Source organism: Engraulis encrasicolus, chromosome 18 (genome assembly GCF_034702125.1).
Source record: "Engraulis encrasicolus isolate BLACKSEA-1 chromosome 18, IST_EnEncr_1.0, whole genome shotgun sequence".
Taxonomy (NCBI): Eukaryota; Metazoa; Chordata; class Actinopteri; order Clupeiformes; family Engraulidae; genus Engraulis; species Engraulis encrasicolus.
The window spans coordinates 34,951,019-34,978,892 of NC_085874.1; the positions used below are offsets into that span (position 1 = coordinate 34,951,019).

The 27,874-nt window shown below is 39.9% G+C and overlaps 1 protein-coding gene across 1 annotated transcript; it reads right to left on the reverse strand.

Moving 5' to 3' along the window:
* Positions 1–7,405: 7,405 nt before the first annotated feature.
* On the reverse strand, positions 7,406–26,507 carry LOC134469334 (ankyrin repeat and SOCS box protein 2-like). The gene is made up of 9 exons (XM_063223526.1): positions 26,390–26,507; positions 23,998–24,309; positions 19,704–19,876; positions 18,802–18,957; positions 14,894–15,139; positions 13,637–13,808; positions 12,337–12,910; positions 11,789–11,942; positions 7,406–10,618 (listed from the first exon to the last, which is right to left on the reverse strand). The coding sequence occupies exons 2-9, from the start codon at positions 24,294–24,296 to the stop codon at positions 10,455–10,457; spliced, it is 1,938 nt and encodes a 645-aa protein (XP_063079596.1). The 5' UTR covers positions 24,297–24,309; positions 26,390–26,507; the 3' UTR covers positions 7,406–10,454.
* Positions 26,508–27,874: the final 1,367 nt, after the last annotated feature.

The following is a 27,874-nucleotide window of genomic DNA, read 5'->3' on the forward strand; positions in this document are numbered from 1 at the left end:
AATCTGACCAGCCTTCTCTCATACGATTACGATTTTGGATATTCCCTGAACTGTACTGCTGCCTCCCTTGACCTGCTCTGTTGTGTGTGTTCCCCCCCCCAGGACTCCACGGATCCTCCAGCCCTCCAGATCGTGCTCTACTCCTGGGGGAACACACACTCAGAATCTGGAACCCCTGGAACCCCTGTAACCCTGGTTCCCCTGAAACTCAATTGGTCTCACTGTAACCCCTGTAACCCTGGTGACCCCTGGAACTCCCTGGATCCCCCTGGAACCCCGGTAACCCCTGTAACCCTGGTGACCCCTGGATCTCCCTGGACCCCCCTGGAACCCCTGGAACCCCTGGAACCCCGGTAACCTCTGACACACCCCGAACCCTGAACTCTGAACACAGAACTCTTCTCCCCTCCCCTTTTCCCTTCAATAAAGGAACACTTGGTGTTCGTGACTCGCATCTGGTTGTTCTGCCTCGTACCTGACAAGTTTAAAAATAGTAATAATCAAACGCTGTATTATAATACACACTTTGAGGTTCGGCTCGTCTGACATTCTTTGAAATGTCCATTCTCGAGACGATTATCAGCGTCCTTGTCTATTGTTTAGCCTATTTAGGTTGAGTTTGGGTCCGCAGTGGTATGATGTGGATGAGTGGGATGGTTGACGGTTCTCAGGAGGAGTGTCCTCAAATGACGCACCATGTCGTGCCTATTTTCTGTCTACTCTAGTCTTTTCTACCGGAGGTGGTAGCTGTCCATGATCACGGCCACGTCTGGCTTCATTATCTATTTCACAGGCTACCAGAAGGATCATCCCGGTGGGGTGATATTCTATTACAACGCAAGCATCGGATCTGTATTTTCGAGTGGTGGAGTGAAAGGAACGCTGATAAGTAGACCTCAAAATTCACCATAAGAGCATTTTTGTCCAAAATGCTCGTGTGGCTTGGGGTTATCAGCGTCCCCTCTTTCAAAGACCAGAAAACACTGAGAATGGCCTTGTATCTTGACGGCCTATAAAAATACAGTATAATCCTGGACACATATCGCGTCTGATCTGAATGTGGTGTCCACGTTTCTAACAGATATTGGTGTAGGGAGGAGGAGTAGGCCTAGCAGGCCTAGTAGCGCAGCCTGTGCAGTAGGTAGCCTAGGTAGAACTAAACGTGACCCTGCCGCCAGTTATATGGTGAACTTGACTCGGCCAACGCCGAGTCTGGACCACTGAATACTGTGTGTGTGTGTGTGTGTGTGTGTGTGTGTGTGTGTGTGTGTGTGTGTGTGTGTGTGAGTGAGAGAGAGAGATATCTAATAGCATTTTCTCTAAATGCAGTATGTTTTAATATGTAGGCCTACCTTATGTTCAGAAAGCGACATATGAAACTTATAGGTATTTGGCAAATACTGATATATATTTGAAAATCTGATATTGGAAAAGTCACTGCCTCACCAGCCATAAAGCTGACCGCACGTTACTGGTGTGCGTGCGTGTGTGCATGCAGGGCTGGACTGGCTATCTGGCGTACCGGGCAAATCCCGATGAACCCTCGGGCATCACGGGCTCTCCCAGGGCCCAAAATAATATTTTTTTTGAAAATTTGTAAAAAATGTATTGTTTGCGAAGGTGATACATGACACATCGGAGCCCATTGGATGCTTCTCCTGAGGCACATTGGGCTAGTCCAATGAAATGCTTCGGTTCTCGAAGGCCCGTCCCTCCTTACAGGTCCCCACTTGACAAAACTCATCATCACCCCAAATGTAGACTTGGCTTATTCGGTGAAAACGACAGAGAGGAGAAACAAAAGATTGGCTATGACAACCGCAAGAAAAGAGAAAGCAAAAACGAAAAGAGGATGCAGCAAAATGTGCTAAAATCACTGACTTGTTTAACCCTCCTGTTACCCTCAAATTTTGGAACATCCGTGATTCCTGGGGTCAATTTGACCCCAACCACTTAAATGTCTACAAAATCAGTAGAAAACAACACTTTGGCTCATGTTTATGTCTTAGATATGTATTATTGCTCTGTTGGTGACATAAAAAGTAATTAAAATATATGCTAACACCCCCACACATAGCCCACACACCAAAAAAACTTAATCCATTACTTGGCGAAAATTAGAAAAAATAGCAATAAAATGTCATTAATTGGTCTAAAAACAGATGGACACATATAATTGAACTTTTAGTGGCTCCATATACTCCCTAAATATGAATTTCTACTTATACATTTGAAAAGAAAAAACACATTTGATTATCAAGGATATTATCTATCTATTACCATATGGGTTAATTTGACCCTAAAAGAAATAGACATATTCCCAAACATTCAGAAGTTTTTTTTAAGTTCAACATTAATTTTCCTTGAATGTTTGAATGTGTATTCATAGCACAAGTATAATAGTTAGGTAAGAACATGGATTCATTGCCAACCAAGAGATTCGGGAACATCATAGAAGATCATTGTTTTCTACATTATTTCTACGCTTGAATTAGTGTTCACATAAGGGAAAAAGCACAAGGAGCATAAAAAAAAGATAAGCAAAAATGAGCATGAGCTCCTTGTAGACATATTACATGTTTATGGTAGTGGGGTAATGTTTCAAGGAACAAGGCTAGCAACTTGTATGTTTACTTCTATTCACTATGTATGCCCACTGGAGAACTTGTGGTATGGACGTCAATGTGTATGTCCTTCACAAAAGTTACAGCTGTTGCTGTTCCTGCCTTCTCTATGTCAGGTACACCAGTTTATAACCAATACTGCAGACAACTATGTCAATTTGGAACACCATACTGAACAGAGGAAAAGAACAGAACCATTATATCTCTCAACATACAAACCAACCTTGAGATCGCATCCATCTAAAGAAGTACAACGGCTTGTCACCATCAGAACAGTCCATTTGAAGAGTTCAGATGCAAAACACCCTAACTCCATTTCTGAAGACCTTTACTTCTATATTTTTAGAGAACCCCGTTGTTGGTTTGGTTTACATTTATGTACTTGATAATACATATAAATAGTTATATTATATAAATAAAATAAAACAATAAGCAATTTTAGTAACTTTGTATTAAATAAAAATGAATTGAGATTATTTTCTGAAAAGGCACTTAGGGGGTTTTGCATCTGAACTCTTCATTTCAATATTTGGATCACAATCATAAAGCTTCTCTTCAAATATACCATCACTTATAATTGTGTATGCTGGGCACAGAACAGCATGCATGGCAATGCTGACTATATGTGACCCATCTTGTGCTAGCGTGTGTGTGTGTAGTGGGAGGGTGCCAAAGAAGCTCCCAGGGTACAGGGGTGGGGGGGGTGTTGCTGTGGTGGGTGCCATGATGGTGCTATAGGTACAACAAGGTTCAGATGGTGGATTTTGTCAAAATGTCAATGCTGTAGCCACCACTGTCCAAAATGTTGCCGACCGTGAATTAGTTTAAGGCCTCCCCCATGTCATTTGTATTTTTTAGTTATCAGGGGCCAAACAAAAGCAAAATGTTCAGAAGAAACATGGCTGAATAGCTTATTTTCAAATTGACCCCAAGGAACACGGATGTAACCAAAATGTGTACAGCACTTTGGAAAAACGTTTTTGTTGACATTTTAATTTTTTTCACATTTATCCCATCTATTTAGGAAAAGTCATCAAAGATGAGGCAGAGGAAATATGTACTTCATGTATTATTCAGGTGTTAAACATTGAAAGGGGTCAAATAGACCCCAAGGATAACAGGAGGATTAAAACTAAAAGCACAAACTCAAGCTCTTGTGGTTCAGCCCGTGGGAGACGGGGAACTGTAAGTACACCATTATTTTTTCTGCACGATTCTATCTGCACATGTCCACCACGCAAGGCTGCACTATCCGCTCTGCGAATGCGCGGCACGATTCATGGAGCATTGTCGCCCTTCGTTTCGCTGATCTGTAAGGACCTACAAAGTCTCTGATTAATTCCATCTATTGTGAATTGTAGCCTGTCAAGACGCTGACAAAACACACTTCATTTGTGATCAATAGGCCTCTGCTATTTTTGACAGACGGCCACAGTCTCCCGTTAATTTTTAACTTTGATAAACCCAAGAAAATGATTCCTTACACCACCATTATAATATTACGAGTATTTTCCCCATACGACATTTATAACATTGTCAATAAACCACGAAAAATGCCATTTAGCCTCGGCTACTCGAATAGAACAAATGTTACAGACGGGTTTTTAGCCAAACAACACTTACAGATCGGCTTCTAGCAAACTCAAGGGTGACAATGCTCCACGAATCGTGTTGCACATGCGCAGAGCGGATCGTGCAGCCTTGCGTGGTGTGCATGCAAGGGCGCAACTACAGTATATGCAGTATATTTTTTTGCGAGGGGGGGGGGGGCACCAAAATAGTTCTTGCATACTGTTAGGTTTAAGCTACTAACATTTATCTCTAACAACCTGTACAGAAGAGACACAGAGAACTTGAGTTAAATTTAAAACTTGCAAGGAGGGTGGCCAGGAGACTGCAATCAGTTACAATGTTCTAGCTCACTCTGAAAACAGTCTCCTTCTCCTTGCTTTTTATTGAAGGATATCCCTGGTTACAATTGTGGTTTCAACTGGTCTAAGGGGAGGGGGTAATTAGCTAAGCCAGTTGAAACCAGTTTACACAGTAGCATATTTCTTAGCAGAATATCTTGTTATTGAGTTGAAACAGACTGAATGTGACCTTGTCTTTCTCTCCTCCCTAATCGGAGAGCGTTTGCTACAGTTAAAGAACATCCTGCTCTCTCTCTCTCTGGCCTGCAGGCACAGAGGAAAAACAATGACACATTCATAATATACATACACATATATGCCCTGACTTAAAGCCTGGGCCAAGAGTTAGTCAAAGTGGATAACATATGTACATTACTCCAACACATACCCCCCCAGAAATGAGTAGTTGCGCCCCTGTGTGCATGTGTAGATAGGATAGTGCAGAAAACTTACAGGAACCACCTGCCAGGCAGCTCGAGTTCAGGTTGGGACAGTGGGCCCGCGAGTGCACAGGTGGTGCAGAATGAAAAGGAGGAGGAGGTGTAGGTGAAGGGGAAGAAAAGAGGAAGAGACGGAGATACGAGACGTGACCCAGGGAGAGATTGAGGTTAGCATTCACCCCAACACACCCGCTAGCTACCAATGCAGTGTAGCCAAAGTTACAGTGTCTGGTGTTAGCTATGCGATGCTTCTGCGTTTCGTTTGCCATTGCCTGAGACCAAGTTGTCATACTGATTTTATCAAATCAGTCACACGCAAACATGTAACCATTTTGATGCATTTCCATGCACTTCTCTTGTAATGTTGTAATGCCAGCATAGAAATCTTTCATTTGTCAGTTGTCACAAGGCCGTGATGTGCTGTGTTTAAGTTATGCTTCGTGCCCTGTCCTCTACTCTAGATCTATTAGCTGGCTTTGGCATTTTTCCCATTTATTGCATGAAACTAAACTTGTCGTCCCTCCCCACTCGCTCAAATCAGTCACAAATATGTAGATTTATTTTCATAAACTTTTCTTGTATTGTTGCGCCAGCATAGTCTGTCACAAGGATGACCTGTGCTGTGTCTTGTAATTGTGTGTTAATTACGGCGCAATGGCGAATCCCCGACCTTTCCCTTTCTCAAATCCAACAAATATCTTATTTTTTACTCAACTGCTTGTCGCCGTGTCTTGTGCAACTACGATTTTAAACAAAATATATTTTTGTAATCTTTTATATTATATTATATTTTATATAATATTACTTTTATTCGATTTTATTATTATTAGATTTGGTGTCCAATATAGGCCTACTGCGTGTGTGTGTGTGTGTGTGTGTGTGTGTGTGTGTGTGTGTGTGTGTGTGCGTGCGTGCATGTTAGTGAAATATTGCTTTGAAAAGCTGTGAAATTCCCATTGTGCCACAGCACCCTGTGTTTCGGTCTGTGGGACCCTTTTTAATGTTTTGCTTAAAGGGACACTGTGCAGGAAATGGTCAAAAAAGGTACTGCAACTATGCTGCTCATTGAAACTGGGTTGCCTATTGCCAAATTTTATATTTACATGAAAGTTTACCAAGTAATAAACAAATATTTTCTAGTATGGTCCAAGTAGAGTCATTTTTGCAGTTAAAAATGGCTGTTATTGGAAATTCAAAATGGCGGACCATGGAGAAGATCCCCCTTTTCATGAATGAAAAGTGCAATTTTTCCAGTCATAATGAATACTTAGAATTTGATGGTGGTGGTATGAATTCATGAAAAAGGTAACATTAGTGAATGGGCAGCATGAATTCTGGAAATAAACAACTACAAATCTCACACAGTGTCCCTTTAAGGAAAATGATATGGACACTTTTTTACATTGAGATTCACTGGCCAGGGCTCATAATCAGGAAAATAAAGTTAGTTGTCCTCCTCTCTCTATCTCCTACCCTCAAAGATACTCAGAACTTTAGAAGCAGCATGAGGGTGCACAGCAGCTTTTTTCTTCCTTTCAGCCCAGGTCCAGTGGGCAAGAATATCTTCTGTGTAACAAAAACATGAACACCATATTATATATATATTACATAGTATATAGGGTGCGTTCAGCTAAATTGGGCCATCAGCTAAATTGGGCTGGATAAGCATTGGCTGTCTCATTTCTTTTAATTCTACAGACCAACCACCACAAATGTACTGAAATTGTTGCAACATTACTACTCTATCTGTTTAAAGTCACTTGAATAGCATAACACTTTTTTGATGGGCAGGGGGATCCCTCATATGGAGAGTGACAGAAGAAAGTACATTTTCAGTCTTTCCAAAATAAGAAATCGTCTAGATAAAACAAGGATGATACTGTTTTCAGATGTGATAAAAACTGGAAAAACCGATATGTTTTTAGGTTTGAATATGTGCCTTTAATCTGGAAAAATGTAGTTGTGGCAACATTGTGATGTTTAAATATCTAAAAATGTCAAAAAACCCATCGGCCCTTTTTGGCTGAACGTGTTAAGGTAAAGTGGGCCGGCCCTTTCAGGTAATTTGGGCCATTTTTCTCTATGGGAATTACCATTTATATTTTCTACAAAAACAATGTGACCATTATTGAACATGGAGATGTCAGGGGAGCTCTTTTAATGAACCTGTGATATCTTTTTGGAAACAGATGTGTTGAAAAAAAATTGAGGAATATTAAAATCATCACTAATTTTGTTTTTCTTTTGTGCAATTCTTAATTTTACCATTGGAATGAATTGGTGGCCCATTTTACCTGAATAGGTGGCCCGTTTTACCTGAATGCATTTTTTTCCATCCAGGATGACACACCTGTCACTAAAACTTGTAAAAATGTATAACTTTTACATTAATCATCTTGTTTTTTGTCATGAAATGCAAGATTATGAGTCACTTTATGCAATCAAACTTAAGTTTGGGTAATGTATTGATGTTCTTTCTCAGATTTCATCAGTCTGTCTGACTTTGCCGAAAAGTGGCCCAATTTACCTGAATGCACCCTACTGTATATTAGGTGTTCATGTTTTTGTGTGTATATACTGTATACACCGAGACGATGTCATATACCGATACTGATATACCGATAGAGGCATAGGCACTGGGCCCTCAGGTGTCAAAAATTGCCCGGCCCCTTTTCAGATCCCAGTCCAGCCCTGCGTGCATGTGGGGGGCATGGCTTGTCTTGAAACATGGGCCTTGAGGGGGGGAAATATGGGTTTATAATTTGGATTTGGATCAGAGCGGATAAAAAGTTGGGAGGATGAAGGCAGGATATGTAAGAAAATTGTGTTTATAGTGTTCAACTTTCAGTAAGTGATGCTGTAATGAATAAAACAATGTTTGTTCACATTATTGGCATTAAAAGCCATTCTTTAGGTTAAAACATTGGCACAACATGACTAACTTTTCAGCACTTATTTCATTTTTATTTAGACATTAAAACAGAAGCATTAGAAACAATTTTACAAACCTTTTAATCCCTCTCTGCAAGTTCACAGGACAGCATAGAAATTTCCTTGAACAGTTTAACAACATAAATTAAAATGACTCTGTGAGTCGATATTAGTATAAGACAACACACAGTAATAACACACAGCAAGAGACACGGCCCAACTGTACAAAAAACAAAACAAGATAAAGTTATTAATAAAACATGTAACAACTCAACAAGATTCAGTAGCAAACTAAGTTTGAAGTCTAAAAAGAAAGAAAAAAACAGCACTACCACTGACAGAATTCCCCAGCCAGCAAACTCGGATTATTTAATGAGATGTCAGAAACCATCATTCTTGTGTGGACTTATCATAACTAAATAACACAAAAAGTTATTTTAACATCAGGATGGTTATTGAAAGTCCACTGTAAAATTGTTTCGGCACGAACATTAACACTTGACAGGTGGCGGGGGAGAGCAGCAACTGAAATAATTACTAGGCTAATGCAGCGAACTGCAATAATTAATTATTTCTATTTAGGGCAAAATTCATGAACAAAACGTGTACAAAATAGGCAGAAATTACAAAGTACACGAAACAATATTAAGATTATTTCCAAGATCAATTAGAAGTTTTAAATTTGTGACACTTTTTCTATCAATGTGATTATGTGAATCAGTGTGTCGGGGAACAAAGCCTACGTATCACTTTAGCAGAAGCCTTGCATCTCCACTTTTACTATTTTACTATCTCCACAATTTTATTAATTTCGAAATCACCATCTTCTAAATACATATTTCAACATCAAAAGTGGTTATTAAATAATTATCAGAGATAGGCCTATATACTCATTGAGACTGAGCGCTGGTTTATTTTAGTATATAATAACGAATGTACAAAACTGCAAAAATAGAGATAGAAGATGGAGATAGAAGGTTGCTGCTCAAGAGGATAGCTTGGACGAAACGACTGCTCGCTGTGGACGAAAGGACTGCTCTATCGGACGAAACAACTGCATGGTGGACGACACGACTGCTGCCGAAACGCGAATGGACGAATCGACCTGCTGCCCAATAACAACCTCTGCATTCTCTCATTTGTAACCAACATAATTTTCCCAAATGCGATATAATTCACACCATTACATACCCTACTGACAGATAATCTCAGTACACTGAATTGACATTAACACAGTTCATAGAATAGAATAAAAAGCTTATTTCTCATAAACAGTTAATCACATTGACTTCCAATGGTCATAAAAACATCAGAGGTGTCAAAAGTAAAAGTGAAAGATGTGTTGGAAGGAAATTGTGTTTCTTTTTTTAACTAACACATTTAAATAATCAACAGACCTGTGTACTCTTGTGATCGGCTACCTTTACGCTGGTTGGATCAAATTTGTGGAGGGTTCTAGTTAGGTTTTTAGTGTTTTTCAGCAACAACACAGTCTAGCCACCTCATTAGGTACAATGGAGTAAATGGTGTAACAGCTGTATAATATCATGGGCTAGTGTTGTACTTACATCGCAAATGTACTTTTACTTTGACTTTTGACACCTCTGCATTTAATGTAGCATGCATCCATTAATTTCAGGAGTAAATGGACACCCTACAAATCTTCCACAGGCAAGGGGATCATAGTGTTCTATGCACGGTTAATAGGTGACATTCAGAAGCAACTGCTTCATATAACTGCACCCCTCCAAACCAGACAAATATACAAATTATTAAAGCAGCTTTGTGAAATCAAGCTTTTAAAAGGAGAATCCCTGCCAATTGCTACTACCCTTGACCTGTCCACCCAACGATGTGGATTTTTTTTCATCCTTTCCCGACATCCTGGCCATTTTAATGTTGGCATGGTTTTGTTTACATTTTTAAAAGTGTGTTAACATACTCCAGATATCATCCCAATAGCCATGGAACATGCCCAGACACCTTACAACATAAAAATAACTGTTGGGATGGTATCTGGAGTATGTAGAGACTAGAAATATGGTAACGCTTTATCATATCTGCTTATAAAGCATTAATAACACTTAGTAATTAATTAACTAATGATGAACAAAACATTAACAAATGTTTGTAAATGGCTAGGAAATGTTAAGTTACTATTTTACATTTCTCAAACATTTACAAATTGCAAGTAAATTATTGAAATACTTTAAGGTATGTAAAATCTTGAATATGTTTGTAGATATTTTAGAAAGCATTAATAGAAACTTAGTTAATAATAGTTAATGTTTTGTTCATCATTAATAATTATTTACTAAGTCTTTGCTAAGCAGACATAATTATAAAGTGTTACCGAAATGCTCAGATCTTGTAATGGGCTGGAGGAACAATAAAATCCCATGTCATTGGGTACTGACATGACATGTCAAGGGCAGCGTGAGCAATACAACCGCATGTTGAATTTGGCAGGAATGCCCCTTTAACATAGTACGTTGACTGACACAGTCAAACTACAGTAAGCTGCTGCACTGCCCTGTTGGAAATGCTCATTAACAGCCACATTGTGACAAATTCTCCGACTCAGAGTTGTCGTAAACGAGGAATCTGATGAGACATTTGGGCAGAGGCAGAGAAGTCATTTGTCTCATTCGCTGATGTCCCACTTGCTTGCGGATATTCACACGGCACAGGTGTAGAAGAGGGAATGGTGGCTCTGAAAGTTTCAAAGACATTAGACGTTATTTATTTAATTTAATGTTAATTTCATAATATTGTTGGCTTCTGTGTTAACTAAACTCATCAAACTGAGTAAGAATATACACATTAATAAACAGCCTGTTTGTTAATGTATTGTAAAATGCTGTCAGTTTACAGAGAGTGGGCTAACCGCAGCAGTATTTCTGGAGTGGACTGACCATCCGGGGGCCGAGTAGCAGTAAATATCTTGGCAATCCAAATGGATTTAAAATATAAGGAGCTACACATAGAGCTACACAAACTACCGTCTGGTACACAGCCATAGAGCACGCTGCGTCTCCAGCCAGAAAATAGACAGATTTATTGCTTCAATATCAACTGCAGCTTGCATTGAGGAGTCATAGGACTTATTATTACTAAATTGACTCTTTAGAGATTAACAGCAAGGTTTTTGAAGGAATTTGTTGGTGATGAGGCAGCGCAGAAGCAATAAATGCTCTATTTTCTGGCTGGAGACGCAGCGTGCTCTATGGCTGTGTACCAGACGGTAGTATGTGTAGCTCTGCTCCGCCTGGGGGTGCCAAAGCTACACACATACCCTCTGGTGTGAACCAGGCTATGGCATGTCACCAGTGCAACAAAGTGGGATCAAGTCTGGTCTCTTAAATGGGCATTCCCATTGAACTCCATCCATTCTGAATCCCTGCTACTCTCCCAAAGGGTCATGGCAACCATATATCACCATATCTTCAACGATGGGTGCGTTCCAATATGTAACCTCGCGTCCTCCACTTGTGCTTGTGGCCTCGTACCAGGAAGTAATACGTCGTGATGACATCACTGACAACAGCATTATATTTCTATATCTCGCAAAAGCTCAATTGTAAAGTCATTTTCAAACAGGATGGTAAATGAAGAATAGTCCACCAAAAATTGTTTTGGCTAGGCTGACAGCAGGGAAACCTAATTGTTTTCTCAACAGAGGCGGGGCATCAGCAAAACATGAGGAGCCCAAGTGGAGAACGCAAGGTCACATATTGGAATGCACCCTATATGTCACCTTATGCCACAGTGATTGTGGAAGAAACTCTTTATGAGCCGTCTCCTCCTCGTCAAATGACTCTGGCTACACTGCAACTAAAAGGCTAAAGCACTTCATCATCAATATGAATGCAATTCAACCTACTTGCTTTATCCTTGATGGACTGGCTTTTGCTGTTGTTGTCCAGGAGGTTTGAGAGTCTTGAACAGAGTTTCACGTGGACAGTGTAATCTAAGAGCATATCGAGTATCGTTCCCACCCAAGGTGAGTTGACAGGATCCGCCATCACCTCACAAAACTAGAGAAAAATACAAAATGAATACACCATACACAAAACTGGTGGATTATGGGATAGTATGGTATAATATGAATATTCTGAATGCCATCCATACTCGCATTTTTTTTTCTCAGTCTCTGCTTACCAAAATATCAAGACCATCTAATTATGACTTGCCACTCCTGTCTGACATTTACTTTAAAACCACTTGTCATGGGGGTCAAAGCTGTACGCTGTGCTAATATGTTGTACCATACAGGCCCATGGGGACCCATTTCCTAATCCTAGTAATGTCCCAACCCTAGACCGTCTCTCTCTGCCAACAATTTCTTGTCTTCTAATCTAATAAAGGCACAAAATTCACTAATACATATAAAGGCCCAAAATGTTTAAAATTCATAACATTCTCATTAACCTGTGCAGTTGACGTATGAGGGGCCATCAGCCCATGCAGGTACAGATTGTCCCCAGAAGAGCGGTGTATCTTGACTGGAGGATGCCTGTTGTTCCCATAGACACAGTCGAAGCAGGCGTCAGCATCCAGCCCGTTGTCAAGCAGCATCTTAAACATGTTTCTGTGCTTCATGCAGAAGAGCATGGCAGCTGGGAAGGTGGTTGGATGTGTTGGTATGCAAGCGTTCACGTTGGCACCATACTCGACCAGCAGAGACACCATTTCTTTGTTGCCTTTTCTCACGGCGACCAAGACAGGGTTGAAGACGTCCAGGTTTGGGTCTGCGCCGGCTTGTAGTAGCATGGAGGCGGCCTCCACGTTGCCTGCCTTCACTGCAAAGTACAGTACCGTGCTACGGCGGTCCTCGTACATATTTGAGTATTCGGTCGATAGCTGTAGGTTGACGCCAAAGCCTTCTTGGATGAGAATCTCTAGGATCTGGTCTTGGTTGCTCTCGGCTGCGAGATGCAGTGGACTGATGCCACTGCGCGTTATCATCCCTTTGTTGGTCAGAGGAAGCAGTAGCAACACCACACTGCAGTTTGAAGCGAAGAGAATGGACAGGGAAAATGTTGATGTGTAGGATTAGTAATGGGACTGATTACACTGTACAACCATAATACAGACAATAATAAACAATATATAATTATAAATCAAACAATATATATGTGCAATGTACAGTAATAACAATAAACCTGTAGAAGCTGCCGGTAAAATGCTAAATATAGTAATAATCAAAGGGTTTCAGGCTGTAAATGATGCTTACAAAATGAAAGTGTTATTTCCAAATCAGTGTATGTTTTTTAAAGGCAAAAAATGTAAAAAGGTTTATTTTTATTACACAAAACTATAACCAGGTCCTCCCTCTGTAGAGGCTGCAGTTGATCTGTAAAGTTAAACAATTAGAATTTGCAAACTCAGTTATGCTTACAAACCAGTGTATACACAAACTTTGTATTCTAAGACATATTTACAAAATGTAGTTCCAAAAATGTAATGTCAGTGAAATCATGATTTTGGTTTTTTTTTGTATACGAAAATAATAAGATAAAAGCAACACCATTCCAATTGCACCGATGCTGCCTTAAAATCAAATGAAGAAAAGCGTATACTGTAAGTTGCACTCATAGAGCTTTGAAAAAAGCTATACAAATCATTGTGTCATTGAGACTGACTCAAATAAAGCTCATGTAAGGGATATTTCCCAAGGCTGCCAAATTAAAGAATAATATGCATACTCTTACACTCTTAATTCACTCACTTCACGTGTCCATTCTTTGAAGCAGCATGTAGAGGAGTTAAGCCTAATATGGTTGTTCGGTTTACATCTGCTCCCTTAGACAGCAGTATCTTTACACACTCCTCGTGGCCATTCTTAGACGCTTCATACAAAGCTGTTGCCCCATCATTGGCCTGCGTGTTAATATTTTCACCTAGAAGAAATGAATGAAAATGAAAAATGACACTATGCAATTCTAACCCTGCACTGTAAAAATGTTTAAGTACCTTAAAGGACAACTGCACTATTTTCAAAATTACGCCCCTTTTCTGAGTTGTCTGCCATGTTTTAGAATCTCATTCACTGTTTATTTTATGTTTGCTGCTGTCTCCGTTATTTGCTAAATTTGGATTTTTGTCTTTAGAATGGCCGTCTGTGGGCATGTCAATATATTTTCCGAAATCCTCCCTAAATATTTTTGTCAATACTGTCCAACTCACCAAGCGTTTAGTGGTGTTCACTGATCTTCCATAACAATTTTCATAGCAAAACATGGCTTCTGTCATGTTTTATGTAGCATTTTGTAAATACATTTTTTTTCTTTAATTCACAAAATACCAAATAAAAAAAAGACTGAGGCGCCTCCAAACTTGTTACCAAACCCTTACCAGTTTGTGAGATGCACACTTTCAAAAAACAAATGTTTATGGGGTTTTTTTAAGAACATACTTTGCCATGCCCATGGATGGCCATTGTAAAGCCAATTGAGACAAAATCTAAATTATTCAAAGAACGTAGACAGCAGCAAACATCAAAAAAATCGGTGAGTGGGGTTCTAAAACATTGCAGACAACTCAGAAAAGGAGCTTCATGATCAAAATAGTGCAGATGTCCTTTAAGGAACCCCCAGTTGCCACTGTGGGGGAACGTAAGAGTTCCATGAAGAACTTAAAAATTATCTGAGGAGAATTTTTAGTGGTTCCCCTACAATCCTTTAGATGTTTTTCAGTTTGCCACTCTGGGGAAACCCATAAAAGGTCTTTGAGGAACCCTCTGGGAACAAACTGAAGGTTCGTCAGGGAACTTTTAATGTACAAGGCAGGGCTTCGTTTCTCAAAGCCGAAGTTGCTAACCTGCTAGCAACTTTGCTGAGTAGATACTAAATTAGATAGAGCCTAAATGAAGAAATATTATGAATAATAAACCTACAGCATTATTGTGTTTTATTGTGTATATAATGTTTTTCATGCAGATTTGCATCCCACTAATTGACAGCTCCAAAGACAAACAACCTCTCACCTAGTTTGATGAAGTAGTTCAGCACCTCTACGGCTCCACACTGAGCTGCTGTGAACAGTGGCTCAACGCCGTTGCAATCCTTAGTGCACGTCTTTGCTCCAGCCTCCACTAGCATTTTAACCATATTGACATTTTTGGTATCCGCTGCTTCATGTAAAGGTGTGAATCTCTCAATGTTTGCCCTGGTAGCGTTCCCGCCAGCTTTTAGAACAGCATCAAGTATCTCTTCAGAGCCCTTCTCACAAGCTGAAAGCAAATTACACCTGTTAGAAATGGGAATGAGCTATTTCTAACACAATTTTACTTGAACACAGACACTTTTCAATGCTGTCCTAAACAAAGGCCACTAAAGCCGGGCATACACTGTGCGATATTTTCAGTCGTGGGTATTAAGCTCCTGCTCACACTGCACAAGGAAATTTCGCGATTTAAAAGTTCACGTCACGACTCACGTCCTCACACTATACGAGCCGACAGTCACATGTGAGCCAAATGCTCCCACCGTGCGGCACGACAGGCATGTTTCCTGGGTCTGCAGAGAAGCGAACATGCGCACCTGAGGTAGAGATTAGGTCGCGCTCAAGAGCGAATCGCACGGCCCTATTAATTTGTGCATGTGTAGTGTCAAATCCGGTCGTAGCATTGCTTTAACTGTGCGATTTACCCACGAGGCACGACCAGGATTTCAAACAGTTTTGATTTTCTTTCGACCCTACGATTGCGCGATCATGAGGTGAAATCGCTTGTCGTTATCCCATGTACACTACACGATGTGAGACACGCGACTGACCTGCGATTGAGTAAGAAATCGGCCCGACTCCCAAAAAGTCGTGCGAGTGCCAAATCGGGGCAAAATCAGGGAAAAAGTTGCACAGTGTAAGCCCAGCTTTAGGGCACTGTTACACTAGTCACTTGAAGTGACTTAGATCCGGGCCCTTTCCAAAAGTGGATTTTAATCGGATAAAAATCGGATATATGTGTATGTGTCTACAGTGTAAACAGGCAGATCGTATATATCTGATGAATGTGAACCAGTTTTGCACCTGTTAACAGAGGGTGGAGGCGTTATGACGTCAGCTGTAGCGGAGCGGAAGACGCGACCGCGGCAAACAAGCATGAAGAAAGTTTATTGGCGCCAGGGTGCTATATTTTGTAAACAGAACTGATCCTAAATAAATAAAGAGTGATACACAAGTAGAGGTTTTTTTAACATGATGAAAAAATTATTTACCCATCATGGTTCACCCTGTCTTTTCGCATAGCAGGCACGCGTCCTCAAGTTTCCCTGAGTTTGAATGGTGTGGCTTTATCAGTGGAAGTCCCTTTGATTAACGATATCACTGTATAGTTTTATGTTTCCTACCTGGTGTGTGCGTCTGCAACTTAGTAACAAGCTATGTAGCGTTTGCACTACAGCGTGTCCCTTGTTTGGCGGTGAAAATAACTCAATCGCATGTTTTGCGGAGACGGGTGCCTTTTCATATCGAACTGGGCCAGGGAAATAGTGAAGGTCTTAAGTTAGGCGGGCCCATAGCCTACTTATATGGTGCTGTGTCTATTTGTGTCCTCATTATTACAAATGATATTAGCTATATAATAATCTATTCGAGCAGTCATCTTCGCTCGCTAGAGTAGCCTATTGATTTTTGTTTAATATTAAATCTACGATAATAAAATGCATACTATGGCCAGAGGTTATATTACTCAGTTATTATTGCCAATATGTGCAGGCAGTTAAAAGACTCAAACCTACTGTAGGTCCTATAACGCATCTCTTTAGCAACTGGAGTGTTTCTGTAAGCGTTCTGTAACGCGAAAGGGAAGAAAGCTCGCTCAGCTTAGGCCACTTCAACTTCAAGATTTCCAAAACGTCGACTTAGAAAGTTAGTGGCTGCGATGAAGACTAGGCTATAGGCCTCAATGTGCCTGAAAACTCTTTCACAACTTGCATATGAATTCAGCGGTGTGTTTCATATTTTATCATCATCGTCCTCTCGGGTAGAGATGGGATTTATGGCTCTTTGACGGGATCCGGATCTTAGTGGCTCTTTCCTTTCAAAGAGCCGTTCAAAAAACTGGCTCTTTTGGCTCTTTTTTAAATTATGTTTTCAGTGTTAAGAATGTAATATTTTGACTCCATCTCAAGGTAATTTTGTCCAAACAACAACTGATTATTCTCCTGCTTCTAAAGACCGTTTTTGCCTCCCTTTGAGGTAAACAATTGTGTGTTTTCCCAAATTTAATTACTCTGGTCGAGGTCACGTGCTTAAAATGATTGAAAATAACGGTCGAGTGGCTCCCCCAGCTGTGATCCGGTTCCCATCGCTCACTTCAGGGAGCCGTTCAAAAGAACCGGCTCGTTCATGAACGACACACCTCTACTCTCGGGTAACATTCATTCGACATCACCATTCGCACCCAGTCTGCATGGTGCAATGATAGAGCCGAAGTTGCGTGCGTGGTAGTGATGGGTGATGACGGTGCAGACGAAGTTGAGATAGGTGCACCGAAATAACGCAGTTTTAACGGTTTCGGCAGAGATGGCACAAGAAATGCGCAATCAGCCGTGAGGCGTGTCGACATGGCTACTGGAATGTCGGAAACGTGTGTGTTACATGTGCACCTTCTTTGCTCAATAGGCCTACTGCAGACACAGCGCGCATTTCCACGATATTTTGGTGGCGCTGCGCTCATACTGTTACATAGGCCTAGGTGTTGGGTGACTGTATGCCGTGCACTGTGCGCTATACGGCCATTTCAGAGTATAGAATTGGTCAAATGTAAACAGACAAGGTCCGATTTGGATCTTGGAAAGAATAATATGTAAATGGGCTGGTCAAAAAATTGGATCTGAGAAAAAAATCGGAATTGGCATATCTGATCTGCAGTGTAAACATAGCCTAAGAAACAAAGGACAGCACTCTTGAAACCCCTTTCAGACAGCATCCTCTTGCGTCCACAGTTAATACCGTTGGATGTGGTTCATCCTGTTTAGTGGCGTGCAGACATTACCCTAGATACTAGTGGTGTGCTTTGGCACTGCCCTCACGATTCGATACGATTACGATTCGGGAGGTTTCGATTCGATTCAATTCTACAATGCATTGCAATGCATTACATTCCTACTGAAAGCAAAGCAAATGTTTCATCAGTCATGATAGTCATAGTCAGATACTAAGCAACATTTTATTGGCTGTTTTCTGTATCAGTCTTGCAGTTTTCAATGCTTTGAAGTGCTTTTATTTATTATTTACATTCATTTTCTCCTGAAATATCCACGGAAGTAATTGAAACTTAAAAATTTGCCGCATCGATTCTGGAACTTGCCGCATTGAATTGAATTGTCCATGTCCAGCATTGCATTGCATTGCCGAAACGATTATTGACATCACTACTAGGTACCGTGGCTCTTAATACATCAAGAAGACTTGCAGTCTTGGTCAAAGTTGCACTAACAACACACACACCAAGAATTTATCCTTTTTTTGAACTCAGATATGTCACCCATAATGATGTGTGCATTGCAATATCTTGAGCAAAACGGTGCTCTTACCCTGTTAATTGAACATTCACACTCTGCTCCTACTGGTGCAATGTGCAATTAATGAAGACTGGCCACCAGGGTGGTCCGGTTTATCCATGAAACTTGCCACACTCAAATGAAAGGTGTTTCAGTTTCATTGTCTAACCCCAGTAATTCCATAAATTGGTTAATGACAGTATTTACTATTATTTATGGTTAATACATGTATACTACATAGTAATACAAAATAGCCTAAGATTATATAAAATACAGTGTATTCTTTGGTCCAAAAGGTGGTCCCAGCTGAAGAAGTTTGGGAACCACTGATCTAACTTTGGACTGAACTCTCCCAGTTCTGGACGTACATTGCATATTGATTTGGTACCTTTGTAGACGGCTGTCTCTCCTGCTCTGTTTGCTATGTTAGGGTCTCCACCAGCGTCAATGAGAACCTTAACACAGGCCAAGTTCTTATAACCGACAGCCACAAGGAGAGGCGTTTGGTTCTTGTCATTGCGTTTGTTGACTAGATCAGGAAAGGCTACAATTGGCAAGGAAGAACAAAAGAACACAAACTTCAGGTGATGTGATGAAATATTGTAATGTAGGCCTATCAATATAGCAAATTCACTGTAGGAAAGCAGTTTTCTTTAGATACAGAAACAAATGCATCAATTTACAAGAAATTTGCAACAGAAATTCCCCACGACAGCTGGAAAACTCATTTGCCTGGTCAAGTGACAAAAGAATTTTCCTGTGACGTTGAGGAGCACGCCTTAACATGTAAAGTCTGTGAACCACAACGTGAAATCCATTGACGTGAAATAATTACCTCTTTGCATGATGCAGCCTGCTGATGGATGTCTGGCAGAGGAAATAGCAAATGCCCTTAACCCCTTAGTGCAGAGCCTCTGTAATAACCTTATTGTCAACAAGATGGTAATGACCAAATCTTAATCTGTTACTTAAAACTCTTGATAATGTCATAATGAGGTTATTATGATGTAGTTGAGTGTTTTTAGCAGAGTGAACAGGCCCGTCGACGCGCCCATCTGCAGTAAGAGGCTAAATACGTAAGATTTGTGGGCAGACGGATGGCAAATCGAAATGTAGCTGACTCCTGTTATCATTTCTGGTATTTGGAAAAAATATGTCAGCTGTTTTTGCAATTGATGGCGATAATGTGTTCAAAACGCCAAATGAATATTATCCTGCTTCCCTACAGTGCTGCAGGTCCAACACTATTCAGATGCAATATATAAGGGGAAATATGATTCACTGTCATACCTTGTAAAAGCAACTTCAAACATTCCACTGCATTGTAGTATGCAGCGTCATGTAAGTGTATCCAGCCCTCTTCATTTGGTTTGTTCAGACTCTCAGCAGGTTCTTTCATTAAAATTTGTTTTAATGTTTTGGCATCATCATTCCAGATAGCTGCCTTTATGGATGGTGCATGACTGCAATAAATCAAAATTTATCTCCATTAACTTGAACTTGCTTGGTATCAACATGCTGAAGGTTTTGTTTGTGTACTGTAGTTGCTAGATTAAGGATCTGTGTCCACAGGATGCATTTTAAGAGCTGCCAGGGCCTATTTTCAATACAAATCCAATGGTTCCATTCCATTATCCAAACTCCCGTTCTTGACTTATGCGTGTGTGTCGAGCTGTAATGGGTATAAAATCAGCAGTGGAAAAGAGCCTACAGTGTTGAGCTCTTCAGTGCATAATGTCGTGGGAAAATTTGGAACACTAACAATGTGCCCGTACTGGAAGTGACGGACTAGCATAGCTTTAGCTCGTCAAAGCATCGGATGGTATTACACAGCTCCTCGTGCTTGTATTTACATTTTCCTCACCCCAACTGGACTTTGTCACATACAGTAATTGGATTGATATGAAGAGGTTGATCATCTCATCAACAGTACATCAACAATAGATTGTTTCGAAAGGCTGTTGACGAAACTCTACTACTGAACACATTTCTTCCATTACTGTATGTAAACAGTATGTTTAGTGCGTGCAATGTCCATCGTTTACGCTCTGCATTTTTGACTCTTACTGTATTAGGGCAGCACTCGAGAAATCTCAGTGCACTGAATTTTCAGGGCTAATCCCAATGCACTGAACCATAGTGCCCGAAGTGCATAAGTGCGCCATTTGGGACATGCTGAATGTGTTTCAGTGCCAAGGGTGCTAAGCACTTTCCTGCAAAAAAGAAGCCGTCAGAGACCATTTTTTTTATGCAGCGCTCTGAACACTGAGATTACATTTTTTCGAATTTTAGAACAGGATTTGGCTGCTTAAGTGCTTCATTTTACTCAAAGCAAAACCTGTGTATCTTCCATCTTTCAAAGTGATGGTTTCAGTAAGCTATCGTGCTAACATGCTCTGTGCAACTTAGCAACAAAACGAGTCCAGAAAAGGTCAGAGCGCACCTGGGAGGCAAGGTTTTGAGCACTCTTTGTGTGAAATATGCATCCTCTCAACACAGGCCCTAACTGCACGGTATAGTTTATAGTTTATAAGCTGTTTTTTCGACTAGGTCTTCATTTCCATATCGTTTCTTCCATTCCAGTAGCCTCACCCTCTCTCCATCGAATGTATTACACTGATTCTTGAAAGTTTGGCAAAAACATGTCCCTGCAGTAAAATATTAATTCTGTTGAAAATCAACTAAATTTTCACAAACAAAATGAACCCAGGTAATGGCAAAGGGGTCTGTCACACGAATACACAGTTGTTTGAAATATTTAAGTGTAATTTTATTACTTTTCATGGCTATAAACCTGTCCACACCCTGTAAAAACGCCTGTCCCAAGGACTGGCATCATCATTTCAATTGACTTAAAATACAAAAATCACTAACAGAATTGAACAATATCACCATGATGTGGGAGACCATATTAAAGTGCTTCTACAGATGTGCACATAGTGGATGTAAAACAATATTTACTATTATTTACTGATTGCTCAAAATGTGTCCAGCATATTGGTCACCACCGTCAGATTTTTTCTAAAAGACAATAAAATCAGGTATGCACAAGGTAATTTTCATTACTGAGGACCCCTTTTCAAACCTTTAGCTCTACTGCCTACTTCACCATCACTGAAGCTCCTGTAAGTTTATTATTTTGTCCTCAATTTGTTAATTTGTTTGGACACTGGCACTGTCCCAACCATAAACTGTCAGCACCGTCGGGGGTTTTAATAGTATTGTATTACATTAATGTTAATAAATATAATTTTTTTCAGAAAAGGTATGAAGCACCCAAGAAACAGAGCGAAAATGAAATGGCTAATGTGAACAAACAATGCATAATATTTAAAAGAGTGTTTTTTTGTCTCACACCGTCAGATGTCACCACCGTCAGATTTTGTTCTGCTCATCGTGTTGTTCCATATTTTACTAAATTGTGCTGGTTAATGAAACATTACTAGGCATGTTAGTAATAATTGTGATCCAAAATGATACTCTAGCCATCACTGAGGTGCATTTGGAGGTTTTTTTGTCAGAAAACCTGACGGTGGTGACATCTGATGGAGTTCACAAAAAAAAACGTGTTTTTGACATGTTTTAAGAATATGCATACAATAAGTATCTACAGTTATGTTGAATTGTTAAAGTAATTCACTTTAATACAGTAAACATGTGTTTTTACTTCTAATTCTGTCTGCCGCTGTTGACAAAACAAGAAAGAGCCCATTTTATGAAAAATGTTAAACATGGGGAGCTTGGCCAATGCATTCCCTGCACAGCCAAGACCTACATCTATGATTATACACCTTTATATTTTGGATTTGAACAACTTAAAAGCTGTTTTTACCACATTTTCAACAACCAGTGGCTTACTTCCTAGATATTCGAACTAATTAAGTAAAAACACATGCTCATACTGTGCACACACAAAAATAAAGTGTTTATGCAAGATGCCATTGACTTGAGAGGGCTATTTATTTTGCTAAATGCAGGTACTTATTAGACCACTTTCACCATTCTCAGATTACTGTCACCACCGTCAGTTCTTAAGTCACCACCGTAAGAAGGAGTTTTGGACATTTTAAAGGAATGTGCTTACAACATTTTCCTTAGGAGTTGTTGAAATATCAAAGTAATAGCCAATTTAAGCCTACACGAATATTTGTGAAATTACAAAAAACGTTTGTTGTATTTAGGCGTTAAGTAAGCATCGTATGACGGTACATATTTTAAAATTAGAACACATGAAACAGTATTAAAATAGAACAAAAGTGAATTTCCAACATTTAAAGGCATATGTGTGAACCAAAAAATACACATAATCACTTAAAAACTCCAGATACATATGCAACCAAATCAATACAATTTTAATAACTTTTAATTGTGTCTGACGGTGTTGACAAAAAACAAGGTATGATCGGAGAAAAGCCTGATTTCTGAAAAAAATACATAATGGGGAGATTGGCCTTGTGCATTTCTGAAAAGCCAAGACCTTAGTCTACGAGGATATACCATATCATTTTGTAATTCACTTTGTTTTTTTCTGTCAACATTACAACCTGTTTTAGCCACTTTCTCAAGAATCAGTGATTACCTACCCTGCAGATATCAGGTATCATCATAAAAGCATTCCAAAAAACCCTCCTTCAGAAATACTTTGTTTCTTTTCATCAATCAAAGCTAAAATTTTAAATGTTTTTTAAAAATGCTCAAAAAACCTACATGGTAACATCAAAGCTGAAATTAAAAAGGTTACAAAAACACCTACATGGTAGCATCAATTTTAAAGGTGCAGGACTGTGCAGGAAATGGTCAAAAAAGGTATTGCAACTATGCTGATAATTGAAACTGGGTTGCCTATTGCCAAATTTGATCTTTTTATGAAAGTTTACTTAGTAATAAACTAATATTTTATAGTATGGCCCAAGTAAAATCATTTTTGCAGCTGAAAATGGCTATTTCTGGAAATTCAAAATGGCGGACCATGGAGAAGATCCCCCTTTTTATGTAAGAAAAGTGCAATTTTTCCAGTCATAATGAATATGTAGAATTTGATGGTGGTGGTAAGTATTCATGAGAAAGGTAACATTAGTGCATGGGTAGCATTAATTCTGGAAATAAACAACTAAAAATCTCACAGAGTGTACCTTTTAAAGGGACACTGTGCAGGACATGGTCAAAAAAGGTACTGCAACTATGCTGCTCATTGAAACTGGGCTGCCTATTGCCAAATTTCATCTTTACATGAAAGTTTACTAAGTAATAAACAAATATTTTCTAGTATGGTCCAAGTACAGTCATTTTTGCAGCTAAAAATGGCTATTTTTGGAAATTCAAAATGACAGACCATGGAAAAGATCCCCCTTTTCATGTATGAAAAGTGCAATTTTTCCAGTCATAATGAATACTTAGAATTTGATGCTGGTGGTAAGTATTTATGAAAATGTAACATTAGTGAATGGGCAGCATGAATTCTGGAAATACACAGCTAATAATCTCACACAGTGTCCCTTTAAGGAAAAAACAATCTGAACACAAGATGGTGTTATTTGGGTTCAATCACTTTTGAGGCCTCAGACCTGCAGTGTTTCACATTTACCTGGAAGGATTGGCTTCTGGGTTCTCAGCGGCTGCAGCTCTCTGTGTTTGCAGGGCAGCATTTTGTCTGGCTGCATACTCTTGTCTGGCTTCTGTGGGTATGTGTTCCTCTTTGGATGGCTCGGATGCTGGTATGAAACTTGCTTGAGCATATTCCGAGGGGCCTTTTTGGTCTTCAGACAGACTGCGTTCAATTGCCATCTGCAGTAGCTCATCGTCAGTCAAGTGGCCATAGACAGTGGAGTCTTCAAAGGCAAAGTCAAGCATAGTCGCCCGCCTAGCAATGCTTGCTGCAGCCATGATGAACTTAAGCCTATAGAAATCAGTAACGGAAAATATCAAACATCAATAAGCTCTGCCACAGCATTTGTTGCAGGGAATTACTGAATCGTCGTATCACAGAAATGTAACAATACTGATAGGGTTGGGACTTAATGCAATTTCATTTCGATTAATTAGCTACTCAAACATTAACGCGACAAGAAAAATTAACCCATTTTAATCGCACTATAGTATAGTTACATAGTTCTGGATTAGAACAGTAGAGGGCAGCATTACGCCTGATGGTGTACAGTCTGCTGAAATTGAGATGATTTCTCCCTTCTTTATTGTAATCAGCTGTTGATAAATCACTGCTATGCTATTCTCCTATCACTGCTATGCTGATGACAGCCAAATGTACTTGTCGTTCCGTCCTGAGGACACCACGCTTTCGGCACGCATCTCTGCCTGCCTCACCGACTTGTAAACTTGGATGAAGAACCACCACCTACAGTTGAACCGGACTAAGACAGAGCTCCTGGAGATCCCAGCTAAAGAGTCACTCTGTCACAAGATCAACCTCAAGATGGGCTCCATCATTTGTTGATTATGGATATGTATTGTCATTATTCAAAATCCATGTGAAAAAAAAAACTTTTCACTGTTCTCAAGTCAGATATTTATATGCAATTAAAATGTGACTAATTTCGATTAATACATTTCAAACCCTATTGTTAATTTGATTAAATGTTTTAATCGAACCCCAGCCCAAAGTATGATCACGGTGTTAATTTTTATTGAGAAATTGTAGTTGTCTTACTTTCATCACCCATGTAGAACAATTTAAGAGGGAAAAAATGAGTTCCCTGTAGAAACCTCAATTTTCCACAGTGGAGGAACCCCCTGAAACCTACAACTTTCAGAGGAAGGTGTTTTTTTAAGGCTCCCCATAGAACCCAGGAACCCAAACGTTCTTCCCAGAACTTTTAGATTCTTCAGAGATTGAACCAGATTTGTCTGTCAGAGAACAATAGCACAGGAGAGCATAGCAACATCAGATAAGTTCACTGTGTTTAAAAACCAATGAAAACTCAATTGAATTCTTTCTTTATTTCAGACCCAGGTGGATCCATATCACATTAAAAAACAAAGCATCATAACACAGGAAACAGGAAGTTGATTAAAAAAAGAGCAACAAAGTCTTGGCAAAAGTAACTGCGGGCATGTAAACAAACATAAAAATTAAAAAAGAAAACAATTTTATTTGTCACATAAAAAAGGAATTGTATGGATGTCACACTCTCTTTTGTTGCAGAGTTTGACCGCTTTAACTTTGAGTTATGTTGTATGTGATGACTATGAGCTATACTGTGTGTGTGTGTGTGTGTGTGACCATCAGTGTGTGTGTGTGTGTGTTTGTGAGCTGAGCTCACTGCATGGAGCCAGGACTGGACTGGCTTTGTGGTGGGATCCGCCTCCTCACGGGCCCCTAAGTTCAGAAATGTTAGAAACTCAAGATTTCGCTAAACAAACTCTTGATCTCGCAGAACAAACTTGAGATCTCTAGAGAGTGCTAGTCTCCAGTACAAACACCCCCCCAATCCATGTCACTTCTGGGCTTTCGTGGAATTGCAATTAATACTGCTCTGTTTTCCAACAATCACTAAAAATACCAAGACATGAAAAGCTGTCAAGGGAAAGGAAGTCTTTAGATTCAGAAGATTTTTAAAACAACCAGGGCAGAATCTTTAAATGTCACACAGTGTGCAAATGAAATTGATGATTATATGGCAATAAAGCATCTTGTATCTTGTGTCATGTCATGAGCTGTCATTAATACCACTTGAAATGGCTATGTCTGCGATTAAACTACCCGACCCTTATCAGTCTAGGTACTAGGCAATGATTCCATGCCAATATACAGGACACGTGTTGGTAACTCTTACTACAGTATCGCTATAAATGTATTTAGACTGCAAATGTACAAAAATAAAAGTAAATAGAAATGGCATGCAAAATTCTTAATTATATTAAAAATTACAAAAACAGCAGTAGCCTCCTGGGGCTGCTGAATTGTGAAAGATAGAAATCAGTGTCTTCACAGATTATCAACTGGTGATGAGTTTACTCACCAAGCAGGAAAACTTTTCGTCAGACAATTGACTTTTAAACCCCTGCACTTTTGCGCCTTTCCTGTGTTAAGCCTGCTAGCTGACTGTGCATGAGAGTCTCTGTGAGAGACTCTGAGTCTCTTTTAAGAATGATAAGGAGGGTGGTCTTGATTCAAGGTTAACAAGTCATATGACCTTATTTATTTTCCCATACAGGCTACCAGGGGCGTGAAGCCCACTGACTTCTGAAATGACACACTTTGCAGTGACACAATGGCTTAAATGAAGAGGTACAGGGCAGAAATGACACTACGAGAGGAGACCACACCACCGTTACTGAAGAGAACACAGCAGAAGCCCTGAAGCGTTCGGCTACGTCTTGCGGGGGCGTTCCTATGGTATGCGAGAGCATATCAGATGGCAAGAGTCAGGTAACATGGAACACGAACCAACAGGAACATACCAATAGGGTAGTATTTCTCAACGGGGGCGCTACAGCCCCCCAGGGGGGATTGGGGAGCCCTTTGGGGGAGTTGATAAGGATACAACAGAGTGGGGGCGGGGCTTAGTTACCATTGGGGAGTTAGTCTATTTTATTTGTCAATACTAAGGGGGCATTGGCACAGGCTTATGATGAGGTCAAGGGGGTGGGGGGGCATTGGGATGTTTATGATGATGTCAAGGGGGCGTTGGGATGTTTATGATGAGGTCAAGGGGGGGCATTGGGATGTTTATGATGATGTCAAGGGGGTGTTGGGATGTTTATGATGAGGTCAAGGGGGCGTTTGTTCAAAAAAGGTTGAGAGCCACTGCACTAGGGTAACATGATCCTGCTCCCATCCCCCCATCATTTTAATCATGTGCAATATCCAGGAACTATATATAGCCTCCTAGAGTGACGCTTTAGAATAAGGTTCTTCTAATAAGCGTTTATAGTCACTAGTAAGCAGGTAGTAATACCCTTACAAGTGCCCAATAGCATGCTTATTAACTTTGTTAACATGCTTATTAACGTTGTTAACATCTGATGAGTAACTATATTTGAGTAAAAGCATGATAATCGGTACACATGGCAGCCATCTTGAAAATTTAGTTTTTTCGCGACACCTCCATATCTAGTATTAGTCAGCATATCAAGATGGATATGTGTACCGATTTAAATGATAAGACTAAAAAAATAACCCACTATAAACACATAATAAGCAGCTTATAAGCATGTTAACAAAGTTAATAAGCATGTTATTGGGCACTTGTAAGGGTATTACTACCTGCTTACTAGTGACAATAAACGCTTATTAGAAGAACCTTATTCTAAAGCGTTACCCCTCCTAGATCTACTAAAAAGTGACACAGTAAGAAAATAGTGAGTGCTGAACACTTGCTTTATGACCTGTATGTAACATGCACCCTAATGAAGCTAAATATAAAAGTCTGTTTACAGTTGACCCCACAGCAACCTGATGAATGTCTGAGAACTAAAGGTTTGTGCTAGTTAGTGCTTGGGCA

What these genes read in the sequence shown, in the direction of transcription:
- LOC134469334 (XM_063223526.1), bottom strand. Translation starts at nt 24,296, where the DNA reads ATGGCTGCAGCAAGCATTGCTAGGCGGGCGACTATGCTTGACTTTGCC. An exon ending in TTTGAAGTTGCTTTTACAAG is followed by an intron (nt 18,958 to 19,703) that starts GTATGACAGTGA and finishes TGCCAATTGTAG; the next exon opens with CCTTTCCTGATCTAGTCAAC. An exon ending in GTCCATCAAGGATAAAGCAA is followed by an intron (nt 10,619 to 11,788) that starts GTAGGTTGAATT and finishes TGAAACTTTCAG; the next exon opens with AGCCACCATTCCCTCTTCTA.